We start from the raw sequence: 14,973 nt of genomic DNA, 5'->3' as shown, positions 1-14,973 counted from the left end.
GATGTATCGGTGGTTGCTTTGTAATACAAAGCGGGGCGAAACCCTTTTTCGTAGTTAGGGTTCCAAACATATGGTCTCTGCTGCTGTGAGCCTTCATTAATTTGACTTACTATCATCACCTAGCTCGTGTCACAAGTACACGTGCTGGGAATGGCTTAAGTGCATGGTGAAAACCGATAGTTTGATAAACTAGGGACCATGGATAATCAACGTCAAAACCAATTTGAAGTTTGACAAAATAAATGAAATAAGGGACAGTCGTTGACCAATAAGTAACATACTATATTTTATTTACTGAATCCAAATGGGAATACAGTTCTTTTTGTCAACCAACACAACCACTTGGTCCACCATAGTTGAACATATAACCCCTCTTATAATCAAGAACAAAATCATTTGCTCTATAACAATCTAGCCTATCAACTAACTTGACCATTGGCACGCCAAACGGGTTATAAGAATGACCATTTGGATTGTAATACCGAATGTGCTTGAAGTACGCAGATTTCTTATTGTCATGATCGTAATGATCAGGGAAGTGGCCACTACCCATTGGAGGACCATGTGCATTCTTCAAGTAATTCACGAATCCAGTCAAGGCTTGTATACGTGGTGTTCCAGGGCAAAGCTTCTTTGGAAAATGTCCCAATAATGATGGTTTTTCTAAATCATGACGGTACACCACCCAATCTTCGGAATTTGGATCCTGTAGTCAACAAAAGATTGATGACATCCATGAACAATAAATTTCATACACAAGAAGAGCAGACAACAAGTTGTTATTAGCAAGAATCTTGGGTGACGTACAATTTCCCAGATTCTAATTAATATTCCATATTTTCATAATAAAATAACAATGGATATTACTTACTAACCATGTGAATATATGCCAAACTAATTTTCACTCTCATAAAATCTATCTTTGTTAATTTTAATCCTCTATTCTTAAATAGTAGCAATCCACTACCTATTTTTCTATTCAAGCAGCCATGCTACATCAACAACTCATAAAAGTTAGTTATAAGTTAACTTTTCTTTCTCTACGTGCAGCAATACCACACCAACAAGTCATGCATGTTCGTCTTAAGTTATATATTTTTTATATGTGCTTTCTTTTTCTATCCATGCAGTCCTACCACACCATCAAGTCATGGATGCTCCTCATAAATTATTGTTTCGTATTAATTTTTTTTTGTCATGAATGGATTATGTGTTGGACACTATGAGGATACCTAGGTAGTTCATGTTTCACATTTTTTTATAGGAAAATGGCATTGTGCTAGTTGCAATCCAACTCTTTTCTCTTTTGTAGTTGCTCTTATAGCATGCATGTACGTGTTTAATAAGATGAGGTTCCTGCAACAATGTGCAGGTATCATCTAGTTATAGTAGAAATAGTGGCACATCTGGGAGATTATATAGCTTTAGTAATCTCCAGAATGGGAGAAATGGTGCACCTGGTTGAGGCTAAGCCTAACATAGTAGTCTTGTTTTCCATACATTGATGGAGGAACAATGGCTTGTCCAGGTACCAGATTAGCTCCACTTGCAGAAACAAATCCTGGGCACTGCAAGTTGTAGCACCCCCTTGATTTCAAGTCCTTCTGAGGAATAAGAAAGGGATACATGTATTATTATGGAAGTCAAGAGACTTGTAGTTAGTCCAATAATGCCTCTAACTCCTAAAAAAATACCCAAAAATTATATGTGCACCACAATAATATAAAACTTGTTAAAATGGCATTGATTATACTTACAGTCCAATATGTAAAGAAGCGGATATCTTTGTTACGGTATAAAGAGGGGGAAATCTGCAAGAAAAACTTGATTATGGAATAGTAGTTTATTCAAAAGCATTTGACTTTACTAGAATGGGTCATATGTTTGTACGTGAAATCCAGCTTCAATTAAGTTGTAGTTTCCTCCATCTGGACAATAGATCTGTAAGGATGCTCCAGATTCTTGAGAGTTTTCTTGATTTGGTGAAGCCCATATACTCATCTCAGCTCGGAGGCCATAGAATTTTCCTGGCTTTGTGTGCCACATTGCATACTAGTGACAGAAAATTATAGCTCAAGTTAGTAAATAACTAGAAAAATGTATAGATAACGACATAATAAACAAGTGAGGCTATGTGTTCTTGGCCTTGATATGAGGTTCACCTACCATACATTTACAATGGGGAATTTTTCATGCTCCTTTGTATTTAGTCTAGATTTTTTTCGCAAGCATTTTGTTGAGTATATCATACTGAATTTAGCTTACTCTGTAGGATGTGGTGTCATTCAACGAATTATACCCTTTTTGGTGATGCATCCGATGCTCTAGTTCATGTGCATTGTCGATGGTGTTACTCAGGTGCTTAGGCTCAGAACATCTTCTCTCATCCTTGTGGCAGGCGCAAAACAAGATTTGATTCTCTCTCTGATAGGTGTGAAGCGTATTTCCAGTAGATTGTTGGTATGTCGGGATAAGTCTCCAATAGAGGGTATCTTAAATGCCTTTCTGGATCTATTATTCTCAATATTTTGGTAGCATGTTTGTATGTAATGATCATTTCTTTCGTAGTATATAGGGCATCAACATTAGTTCATTTAGGTGTACGCCTTTTTATCTGGTCTTTATGTACCACGTAGTCTCTGACCATTGACCATAATTTAGCTTGACGAACTATGATTTAACTGCATCACTAATGAATGTAGATTTCTATCGTTTTCTCTTTGTGGTTTAAATATGTGATGCTTATATTAAAAATACCTTGAATTTTCTTTTTATATTTATCACATGTCAGTGTGACATACAATGTGATGTTTTGATCAATACTCACCAAAAGATCAACAAAACATTCCAAATCTAACACATGAAAAAGTAAAGAGATGTATAGAGAGATAGTGGGAGCGAGTGTGTGTACATGAGAAATAATGCCGCTTCCTTCATTCTTGATATTAGCTCTCCACGGAAAATCGAAAGATTTAGGTCTTAAAATAGTGGTGTTCTGCAGAGGGAAATGTTAGTTCGTGACAGGTTAGCATGTATAATTGATGTACAAAGTCCTTGAAAGATATAAGTATTTGTTTCCAGTTCCACATATGTATCCTAAATTTTAGTTGGGCATATAAGTAAAATGGTAGTTATGAATGATTACAACCAAAGGTAATTACCAAGATTAAGTGGTCAAATATATAGAAGAATGGGATGAATACATAAACCAATTGATAAGAGTTGTATGTGTCAAAAGCTAAAAGGAAAATATTGGTTACCTCCTCATCCATCGTGAGATTGCCATCTACATCTATCGAATCAACCAAGGTGAGTTGGCAAGTTCTATACAAATAGCACAGTAAGATCGGTATGACAACATAATCTCCTCCCATTTGTATGGGTAACTGTGTTCCTATGAACGAAACTGTAACTATGTGATTCCTTACATACATGTATGTTCTTTAGAGAACACAACTTATATAGAATCGAGCCACATTATTTTTTTGGAATGCTTTAGATGGCATCGTATTGCTGATGCACTCAACAAGTAATGAGTGATGATCCGGTGCACAAATCTTTCTAGAGTTGGGTATAAATTAATTATTCAATCAATGTTCACTAAATATGGACTTGGTTTACATCCAAATAATGATTGCTTGATGGCCTTTTTTTTATATGGATATAGATCAATTTATGCATCAATAATCATTAATGATGGACTTGATTTACATCCAAAGAAAGGAAGTATGATGATCTATTGTTTTCTGGTGATTTTTGGACTTTTCATGAAAATCAATTGTATCAGGCTCAGGAAATCCCAGAAACATTCAAGGAATGTTTTGGGTCCAGAAGCTTCTGGGGGCACCGTCATAGGCCAAGGGGCCACACAAGGGCCCAGAAGTCCTAAGGGGTGTGTTCCCCTGCCGTGTGATCCCCCTAAGCCTCTGATTTAAAGCCTCTTAGTCCCTGTGCCTTTATATACCTCTTAAAACCTTCGGGAATTTATCACATTTCTCCGCCACATCATGCCACAATTTCTTCATGATCCAATCAGGAGGCCATTTTGGGTACTCCAATCAAGGGGGACATCTTCACGGTGGCCAATCTCCATCAACTTGGTGGCCACAATGATCACCCATTAGTAGTTTCCTTTGGACTATGGATTCGTAGTTGTAGCTAGTTGGTTTTCTCTCCCATGTTTCTCATTAAAAATATCACGTGAGCTGCCCTACATGATCGTGATCCATCTGATTTAATCCTTGCGGTGTGTTCGTCGGGATATGATGAATTTTCGCTTTATGATCGTATCTATCCATTAAATCTTTTGAGATATATTTGGTTTCTTCTTTGCATAATTCTTATTCATAAATGCTCTCGGATCTATTCTTCTTTCTCTAGCAAAGTTGGGGGTTTGATCTTCTAAAGAGGAAGCGTGTATGATAGCTGGTTTCAATCTGGCAAGTAATTTACTGCAGTGACAGAAAGTAGAAAAAGGCTTGCATTGTTTTTGAAGGAAATATGCCCTAGAGGCAATAATAAAGTTGTTATTTTATATTTCCTTATATCATGATAAATGTTTATTATTCATACTAGAATTGTATTAACCGGAAACTTGATACATGTGTGAATACATAGACAAAACAAAGTGTGCCTAGTATGCCTCTACTTGACTAGCTCGTTAATCGAAGATGGTTAGGTTTCCTGACCATAGACATGTGTTGTCATTTGATGAACGGGATCACATCATTAGGAGAATGGTGTGATGGACATGACCCATCTGTTAGCTTAGCATATTGATCGTTAAGTTTTATTGCTATTGCTTTCTTCATGACTTATACATGTTCCTCTGACTATGAGATTATGCAACTCCCGAATACCGGAAGAACACCTTGTATGCTATCAAATGTCACAACGTAACTGGGTGACTATAAAGATGCTCTACAGGTGTCTCCGAAGGTGTTTGTTGAGTTGGCATAGATTGAGATTAGGATTTGTCACTCCGTGTATCGGAGAGGTATCTCTAGGCCCTCTCGGTAATACACATTACTATAACCCTTGCAAGCATTGTGACTAGTGAGTTAGTTGCGGGACGATGCATATCGGAACGAGTAAAGAGACTTGCCGGTAACGAGATTGAACTAGGTATGATGATACCGATGATCGAATCTCGGGCAAGTAACATACCGATGACAAAGGAAACAACGTATGTTGTTATGCGGTTTGACCGATAAAGATCTTCGTAGAATATGTAGGAGCCAATATGAGCATCCAGGTTCTGCTATTTTTTATTGACCGGAGATATGTCTCGGACATGTCTAAATAGTTCTCGAACTCGTAGGGTCCGCACGCTTAACGTTCGATGACGATTTGTATTATGAGTTATGTGATTTGATGTACCGAAGTTTGTTCAGAGTCCCGGATGAGATCACGGACATGACGAGGAGTCTCGAAATGGTCGAGACATAAAGATTGATATATTGGAAGGTTGTGTTTGAACACCGGAATGGTTTCGGAAAGGTTCAGACATTTTCCGGAGTACCGGGGGTTACCGGAACCCCCCCCCCAGGGGAGTTAATGGGCCTACATGGGCCCTAGTGGAGAGAGGAGGCAGCGGCCAGGTGGAGGCGCCCCCCCAAGCCCAAACCGAATTGGACTAGGGTTGGGGGGCGCCCCCCTTTCCTTCTCTCCTCCTCCTCCTTCCCTCCTTCTCCTAGTGGGAATAGGAAAAAGGGGGGCAAATCCTACTTGGACCGAGAGCCCAAGTAGGACTCCCCCCCAAGGCGCGACCCCCTTGGGCCGGCCACCTCTCCTTCCCCCCTTTATATACGTGGGAGGGGGCACACCAAGCCTTCTCTTAGCCGTGTGCGGTGCCCCCCTCCACAGTTACACACCTCGGTCATATCGTCGTAGTGCTTAGGCGAAGCCCTACGCCGGTAACTTCATCATCACCGTCGCCACGCCGTCGTGCTGACGGAACTCTCCCTCGGCCTTAGATCAAGAGCTCGAGGGACGTCATTGAGCTGAACGTGTGCTGAACGCGGAGGTGCCGTACGTTCGGTGCTTGGATCGATTGGATCGCAAAGATGTTCGACTACATCAACTGCGTTACTAAACGCTTCCGCTTTCGGTCTACGAGGGTACGTGGACACACTCTCCCCGCTCGTTGCTATGCTTATCCTAGATAGATCTTGCGTGATCGTTGGAAATTTTTTGAATTACTACGTTCCCCAACAATGGCATCCGAGCCAGGTTTATGCGTAGATGATATGCATGAGTAGAACACAAAGAGTTGTGGGCGATAATAGTCATACTGCTTACCACCAACGTCTTACTTTGATTCGGCGGTATTGTTGGATGAAGCGGCCCGGACCGATATTACATGACCACGTTCATGAGACTGGTTCTACCGACGTGCTTCGCACACAGGTGGCTGGCGGGTATCTGTTTCTCCAACTTTAGTTGAATCGAGTTTGACTACGGCCGGTCCTTGTTGAAGGTTAGAACAGCACACTTGACGAAAAATCATTGTGGTTTTGATGTGTAGGTAAGAATGGTTCTTGCTAGGAGCCCGTAGTAGCCACGTAAAACTTGCAACAACAAAGTAGAGGACGTCTAACTTGTTTTTGCAGGGCATGTTGTGATGTGATATGGTCAAGACATGATGTGATATAATTTATTGTATGAGATGATCATGTTTTGTAGAAGTTATCGGCAACTGGCAGGAGCCTTATGGTTGTCTCTTTATTGCATAAGATGCAAGCGCCATGTAATTACTTTACTTTATCGCTATGCGATAGCAATAGTTGAAAAAGCATAGTTGGTGAGACGACCATGTGACGACACGTTGATAGAGATCAACATGATGGAGATCATGGTGTCATGCCGGTGACGGTGGAGATCATGACGGTACTTTGGAGTTGGAGATCAAAGGCACAAGATGATGATGGCCATATCATGTCACATATTTTGATTGCATGCGATGTTTATGTTTTATGCATCTTATTTTGCTTAGTACGGCGGTAACTTTATAAGATGATCCCTTACTAAAATTTCAAGGTGTAAGTGTTCTCCCTGAGTATGCACCGTTGCGACAGTTCTTCGTGCTGAGACACCATGTGATGATCGGGTGTGATAAGCTCTACGTTCACATACAACGGTGCAAGCCAGTTTTGCACGTGCAGAATACTCGGGTTAAACTTGACGAGCCTAGCATATGCAGATATGGCCTCGGAACACTGGAGACCGAAAGGTCGAATGTGAATCATATAGTAGATATGATCAACATAGAGATATTCACCATTGAAGACTACTCCATCTCACGTGATGATCGGACATGGTTTAGTTGATTTGAATCACGTGATCATTTAGATGACTCGAGGGACCACTAGTAGGAAAAGGGGCTTTTACCCCGGTTCATAAGGGCCTTTAGTCCCGGTTCTGGAACCGGGACTAAAGGGTCGTTACTAATGCCCTAGCCCTTTAGTCCCGGTTCTTACACGAACCGGGACTAAAGGCCGTCCACGTGGCTGGTGCGGGGAGCCCAGGCAGGAGGGCCTTTGGTCCCGGTTGGTGCCACCAACCAGGACCAATAGGCATCCACGCGTCAGCACCTGGCAGGAGCTGAGGTTTTTGTTTTTTTTGAAAGGGGGTGGTTTAGGGGTTTTGGGGGGTTAATTTAGGTGTTTCATATATTGTGTTAGCTAGCTAATTAATAGAGAGAAGTGTCCTCTCTTATCTTCGTGCTTGGTCAACGCTACGTACTATATACGTATGGAGAGGAGCAGACACGCTAGCTAGTAATCAAATGAAGGAAACAGAAGATCGTCATGAACATATGCATACAGAGAGAAGTGATATCGACCACCTCTCCTTCTCCGAGATATTGGTCGAACAACAAGTTCTCGTATATCTATCCGACACTACCGGCTACATATATACAATAATTATCTCTTACAATACAATCTCCTAATTATATTGTAGGAACATAGGGTCCACATAGTATTCTCCGTTTTCGGCGATCACGTGGTCAAGGAAGAATGCCGCCAATTCCTCTTGAATTCCTCGCATACGATCTTCTGCTAGGAGTTGATCCCGCTTCCGAAAAATCTAATTTGAAGAAGGGGGTCAATACATATATATATGAATAAATGAAACTCAACACAAATGATGGTAATAAAATAAAATTGTGAATATTATTGCTTACGCACTTCATATTGTTCTTCAGTGTAGCCCCGCTCACAGGTATGGTAGCGGATGGACTCGCAAACGTAGTATCCACAGTAATTATTCCCGGGTTGCTGCCACAACCACTTTACAAGAAATAGAGGTCAATCAAACTGATAAGCAAGCATGCTAAATGGTATTGATCAAACTAGCGCTTGAATCACTAGGAGATGCGCGGAACATGCTACTATAGTACTTACTTTCGGGTGTCTAAATTGCAGCTGGTTCGGCAGTCCCGGGGCTTTTGAGGTGAATTTTCTCCAAACCCTGCCAGACAAAGAAAACAATTTTTGATATCAGGAAATGAACAAAGTTGCTGATATGGTGGATAATGATCGATTTAACTTACTTCTGGAGCATTTGAGTCATGTTCGCATAGTCCTGGGGATCTTTTCGTCTCGAGTCTAAGACGGTTACTACTCCTGGCTCAAGCTTAATCTTTAGGAGAATATAGTGGAAACTGCGCATGCATGCATAAGTCATCAATTACATTACCATAACCTGGACTAATAAGGGAAACCGAATATGCACAAGACAGTAACACTCACTTGAAGTTGTAAGGAAAGAGTATTATATCTTTGTTTTGATTTAATACCAACGATTGTAGCAAGTTGGCCTCGGCTTCTTTGTGATGTTTTTCAACCGTATATGCATCTATGAGATTTGTGTTAATGAACCCAATATCACCGATTTGTCTTTTCTTCAATTCGGCGATCTTCAATCTGCATAATATAGTGAGGATAAGTATAAATACATGCAATGAAAGAGCTGACCTATATAGAGAGACTTAATGACAGAAGTAGTACTACTTACAGACAGTAGCAAGTGATCGTTGTTTTATCGAGGGACTTTTGATTGTAAAACTGGAAGAAATCCTCGAATGGAACATTCAGCAGTTCAATTCCAACGAGGTCATGCTCCGGTTTAACTCTCAGCGTCAAAGTACTCATCCCATCAGACTCTCTGCAGGTTTTCATGTACCAATCATGTAGTCTTCGCATCATCGTGCTTAGAGATCTGACATCTTTGACGAGAGGCTTCCCGTAATGGTATTTGTGTTCGTCCACCTCCATGATTTCATAATGTACATCGTCGGGCAGGTAATCTCCAAGATTGCTATAACCGGGCACCATACCCGGATCATTAGCGACGATGTCTTTTGACACCTTGAGCGGGGGGCACGATTGGTTCGCTTGTTCGCCGAGCTGGGCAATTTTTTTCCCAGCTCGTCGTTCTTTCATCCTTTTATCACTGACAGTACTTCCCGACCGCTCCGCTTCGACATATGCCTTTCCAAGAACGCGCTCATAGTTGCCTCTCGGCGGAGACTTTGGTGGTTTTGTCAGGGCAGCCAGAGTGCGCTTTGCTTTCACCGGATCTACCTTCTCCTCCGGAGGTGGATGTTTCTTTGCTTTGACCCCTTCAAAGAAGTTCTTCACTTCGGCTCGCACGATCTTCGCGTTCTCCTCCTCGGTCCTCTCATATGGTAACTTATCTGGAGTCTTCAGAGAAGGACCGAATCTGTATTGCCTCCCGCCTCTGGCAGCTGTACTGCTAGACGCCGGCAGAGCAGACGGAGCGGCTGCGGGTGTCTTCTTTCCTTGCTTACGAGGCGGAGGAGAAGGACTACGACGCGCCGGAGCAGCCGCAGCAGCGGCGGGTCTCTTCCGCCCTTGCTGACGAGGCGGAGAAGGAGGAGGCTGGCTGCTCTGGCGCGCCGGCGCTGGCGGAGAAGGAGGCGGAGTGCCGCCACACGCCGGAGAAGGAGGCTGGGTGCCCTGATCACTCGCCGGAGGAGGAGGTGGAGGAGGAGGCGGAGGAGGAGGCGGAGTGCCCTTACTCGCCGGAGCCGTCCAGTTCGGAAGCTTGATGAGCTCCTTCCGCCATAGGCATGGAGTCTTCAGAGCTAAACCCAGCCGAGTCTCCCCTTCACCGGTAGGGTGGTCAAGCTGGAGGTCCTCAAATCCCTCCGTTATTTCATCCACCATCACCCTAGAATATCCTTCTGGAATCGGCCGGCAGTGGTAGGTTGCGCCGGGTTCAGTAGGTAAAACAGAGCCAACAGCTGCCTTGACTTTCAAGTTCTGCCATTCCGCCATAAGGTGGCAATGTTGAGACTCCGTGATAGCATCCACGAGGTAGCTAGGAGTAGCCGCATGCTCCAGCTGAGGCAGCTCGGTGGAAGCCACGCTGCTTCTACGCTGAGATGGCGGTGTAGCTTCGGGGGCAGTTTCGGCATCTCTATTGCCGTCTCGTTCCTCTAGCACTTGAACCCTTTCGTGCAGACGCTGAATTTGGATCTGCTCCACTTTTTTCCTCCTCTCCTGGGTTTTGTAACCGCCCGCGTCCGGAAAACCAGCCTTCCACGGAACGGAGCCTGGCGTGCCTCGTGTCCGTCCAGGGTGCTCAGGATTCCCGAGGGCCATTGTGAGCTCGTCATTCTCTCTGTCTGGAACGAATGTCCCTCGCTGCGCTGCATCGATATAGTGCTTAAGCTTCTTGACGGGTATTGCAAGTTGCTCGTCCGTCCAACGACACCTCCCTGATACAGGGTCCAAGGTTCCGCCAGCCCCGAAGAACCAAGTCCGGCAACGGTCTGGCCATTTCATTGTCTCTGGTTCGATCCCTTTATCAAGCATATCCCTCTCAGACTTGGCCCACTTAGGCCGGGCTTTGAGGTAGCCACCTGACCCCGTGCGATGGTGAAGCTTCTTCTTCGCAGCATTCTTCTTGTTTGTCGCTGACATCTTCTTACTCTTTTCCGATGTCTTGTGGGCCAGTGATCTCTGATCTTCTCATACCGGCCGATGAATTCTGGTGTCTCTTCTTTGTCGACAAACGTTTTCAGCTCATTCTTCCACCTCCTGAATAGGTCTGCCATCTTCTTAAGAGCATGAGACTTGATTAATTGCTCTATAACTGGCTTCTCCGGATCCTCCTCTGGCGGTAGGGTGAAATTTTCCTTCAGCTCAGTCCAAAGATCATCTTTCTGCATATCATTGACATAAGACACCTCAGGGTCTTCCTTCTTAGGCTTATACCATTGGTGGATGCTGATCGGGATCTTGTCCCGAACTAGAACCCCGCACTGAGCAGCAAAAGCATCCTTTGTCCGGAGGGGTTCAATCGGTTGGCCGTCGCGCGCGATTGTTGTGATCTCAAACCTTTCATCCGAGCGCAACTTTCTCTTCGGGCCTCGTCTCTTTACCGCAGTTGTGCTCGATCTGGAGGGCTAGAAAAAAGAAGAAAGATGAGTGTTAATTAATATGTGTACATACCAAAACAATGAATGCATCAATTAGCTAGTCAGCACAGGCTTAACTAACATATTTACCTGGCCGGACTCTGTTCGGTCACCGGAGCCGTCACCACGGGCTCCTTCTTGCACGAGCATTGGGTCACCGGAGCCATCATAATCATGTCTTTCCTCCTCCACTGTTCGATCACCGCAGCCTGCTTCTTCACCCTGTTCTTCCAGACCATCATTGTCGTTAAGATACGACAAGATATCACCTCCTGCTAAGATTATGTCCCCCAACACATCTTCTGCTTGCTCATCTCGTCCGTGCTCCATTGTTTCTGCAAATATTACAACATGGCAATTATTACACAAACATGACAACAGGTGGATATATTAGTGCAAACGTAGACCTAGCTTATTCCGGGTTTGGGGTGGCCTAGGCAACGCTTCAAGGGTAGGGGCGCGGCGGGAGGGGGTAGGAGACCGACATCGTTTTCTTCTAGGGTTTGGGTGTCCTCGAGAGTTTTGGTCGAGCGAGAGGGCCGGGGGGTGCTCCCGTGGTATAAGTTATCACGGTCGAGAGGGGGTATACATATCGACCGTCCATCATGTCGAAGTTATCTGGGAGGGAGTTATATATATCGACAACGACGACATACATACACGGGAAAATAATGTTATCGGGGAGGGGGTATATATCGACCCCCCCCCCACGTGTTGAAGTTATCGGGAGGGGGTTTTATATCGACAACGACGACATACATACACGGGAAAATAATGTTATCGAGGAGGGGGTATATCGACCCCTCCCCTCGTGTTGAAGTTATATCCCCCCTCGTGTTGAAGTTATCGGGAGGGGGTAATATCGACAACGACAACATACATACACGGGAAAATAATGTTATCGGGGAGGGGGTATATCGACCCCCCCCCACGTGTTGAAGTTATCAGGAGGGGGTATATATCAACGACGACAGACCCGATAAAACATAAGAAAATGAAGAAGAAATAAAAAGAGGAGAGAAGAAGAAAGGAATAGAGGAGAGGATTGAAGAAAAAAAAAGAAGAAAAAAAAGAAGAAAAAAAGAGGAGAAGTCTTCTTCTCCTCTATTCCTTTCTTCTTCTCCTCTTCTTTTTCTTCTTTTTTCCTCTTCTTATTTATTTCTCCTCTTCTTCCTCTCCTCTTCTTATTTTCTTCTTTCCTATCCTTCTTTTTCTTCTTCTTCCCTTCCTAGCTAGATATATAAAACTTTTCTAAAATTGTAACTTTTGCATATATAAAACTTTTCCATGTGGATCATCATTTCTCATATATATCGAATATATATCCATTGTCATATATAAAAACTTTCTATATATGAACAAAAAACTTTCTATGAACAAAAAAACATTTTTGACATATATATTCATACATTTTGAACATCTACATACATACAATTTTTTTTCACATATACATTATAGCCACATACACATATACATCACATATGAAAAAAAATATTAAACTAATAAAAATAAAAAAACAGAGCCGGGGCGGCGGCTCTCACAGCGGGGGCGGCTAGGACGATGGCGACGGCGGGGGCGGCGAGGGCACCGGCGCGCGGGGGCGGGACGGGGCGGGGGCGGCGAGGGCGCCGGCGAGCACGCGCGGGCCGGGCAGGGGGGCTCGGGGCGCCGAGGCGGCGCGCGGGAGCAGGGGAGCACGAGGCGGGGCGGCGCGTGGGGGCGGGGCGACGGCGACGAGCACCGGGCGGCGACCCGTCGAGGCAAGGGCGCGGGGCGATGGCGACGAGGAGCGGGCGGCGACGGCGAGCACGGGCAGCCTGGCGGCGTCGGGGGCAACTGCCGAGGTATCTCGAAAATTTCCTAAGTGTGGACTTATATAGCAAAGCCTTTAGTCCCGGTTCGTGGCACCAACCGGGACTAAAGGAGGGCACTAGTCCCGGTTGGTGCCACCAACCGGGACCAAAGGCCCCTTTTCAGCAGCCCAAAGGGCGGGAAGCGGCGGCCTTTGGTCCCGGTTGGTGGCACCAACCGGGACTAAAGGGGGGGCATTGGTCCCGGTTGGTGGCACCAACCGGGACCAAAGGCCTTGCGCTGCCCGCGGCCAAAAGTTTAGTCCCACCTCGCTAGTTGAGAGGGGCTCGGAGTGGTTTATAAGCCCCACTGCGGCTGCCCTCTCGAGCTCCTCTCAAATGCAGGCTTACGGGCCTAATGTCACACTGTGCTGTCTGTTGGCCTATTGGGCCTTCTGCGGGCCTGAATCCTGGACCAGGTTGGGTTTCTAGTCGTATTCAGGCCGTGGTGCCCAATAGGTGGCAGTTTTAAAAAAAAATCCAGTTTTTTGGTTCTGTTTTTTGCATTATTTATTTTCTTTTGTTTTTTTCTTTATTTTTAAATTCTTTTTGCTTTTAGGTCAGCAAAATTATAAACTGTCTGTTAGTGCCATTAGTTTTAGGAAACATATAAACTTTCTATTAGTGCCATTAGTTCTTTGCTGTATTTAGTTTTTTTATTTTCTTTTTTGCTATATTTATTTTGTTTTGTTTCTACTTACAACAAAAAACTTATTTATTTTATTTTATTTTGTTTCTAATTACTTATTTATTTTACTTTATGATAATTCTTTCTGCTATTAAAGTTTCGATCAAAAAAAGTTTTTTATGAAAATTCTTTTTGCTTTTAATGATTAAAAATAAAAAAGAGGCGCAATGCGCGTTGATTTGCTTCAAGCCTTTCGGAATAGTGTAGACTGCACTGCACATAGCTCGATGCAGTCTACCTTATTTCTCAAGGCTTGAAGCTAAGCAACGTGAGCATTGCGCCTCTTCTTCATCGTCTCTGCACTCAGGGCTTATAAACCGCTCCTAGTGCCTCTCAGCTAACGAGGTGGGACTAAAAAACTGCTTAGCTAGTAAGAAACTCTAGTACCGGTTCGTGCCACGAACAGGTACTAAAGGTGCTCGTGGGGCCACAGCCTCATTAGTACCGGTTCGTGGCACCAACAGGGACCAAAGGGTGGAATTGGTCCCGGTTCGTGCCACCAACCGGGACCAATGGCCTTGCACAGCGGCGTGGTGGTGAGTTTAGTCCCACCTCGCTAGCTAAGAGAGAGCCGCACCTGTTTATAAGGTGCGGTGCGCCTGAGCTGTCGAGCTCCTCTCTAAAGCAGGCTTACGGGCCTAACCTCTCTGCACTCAGGGCTTATAAAGCATTTCAAATGAACTCTGAAAAGGTTGAAAGTTGGTATGGTATCATCATTTCATCCACATAGCATGTGCAAGAAAGTTAAGAGGGTTACGGCAAAAACTAGATGCACTTCTTGTACAAAACGGACAATGGTATCATACTCGTCTATTACAAAGTTGGCATGGTATCATCATAATAGTTGCGGGAGAAAGTCTTCACTTTTTCTTCGCTTGTGCCATTTGCTTATTGCGCCGTAACCATGGATAATCTTCATCGTTTATCAGGATGCTTGGGTCAGCCTTGACTTTGAAGGGAGGAATTTCATGAAACTTTTCATAATC

The 14,973-nt window shown here is 44.1% G+C and overlaps 1 protein-coding gene across 1 annotated transcript; it reads right to left on the bottom strand.

Annotated features, from left to right (window-relative positions):
• Positions 1 to 261: 261 nt before the first annotated feature.
• LOC109750474 (protein neprosin-like) lies at positions 262 to 3,425 on the bottom strand. Its single transcript, XM_020309432.3, has 6 exons — positions 3,261 to 3,425; positions 2,912 to 2,995; positions 1,891 to 2,052; positions 1,758 to 1,811; positions 1,458 to 1,604; positions 262 to 706 (listed from the first exon to the last, which is right to left on the bottom strand). Exons 1-6 carry the CDS (start codon positions 3,372 to 3,374, stop codon positions 326 to 328), a joined length of 942 nt encoding a protein of 313 aa, XP_020165021.1. The 5' UTR covers positions 3,375 to 3,425; the 3' UTR covers positions 262 to 325.
• Positions 3,426 to 14,973: the final 11,548 nt, after the last annotated feature.

Source organism: Aegilops tauschii, chromosome 1, assembly GCF_002575655.3.
Source record: "Aegilops tauschii subsp. strangulata cultivar AL8/78 chromosome 1, Aet v6.0, whole genome shotgun sequence".
Lineage (NCBI taxonomy): Eukaryota > Viridiplantae > Streptophyta > Magnoliopsida > Poales > Poaceae > Aegilops > Aegilops tauschii.
Note: the sequence above shows the minus strand (reverse complement) of the source record. Positions and strands in the feature narration are given on the sequence as shown.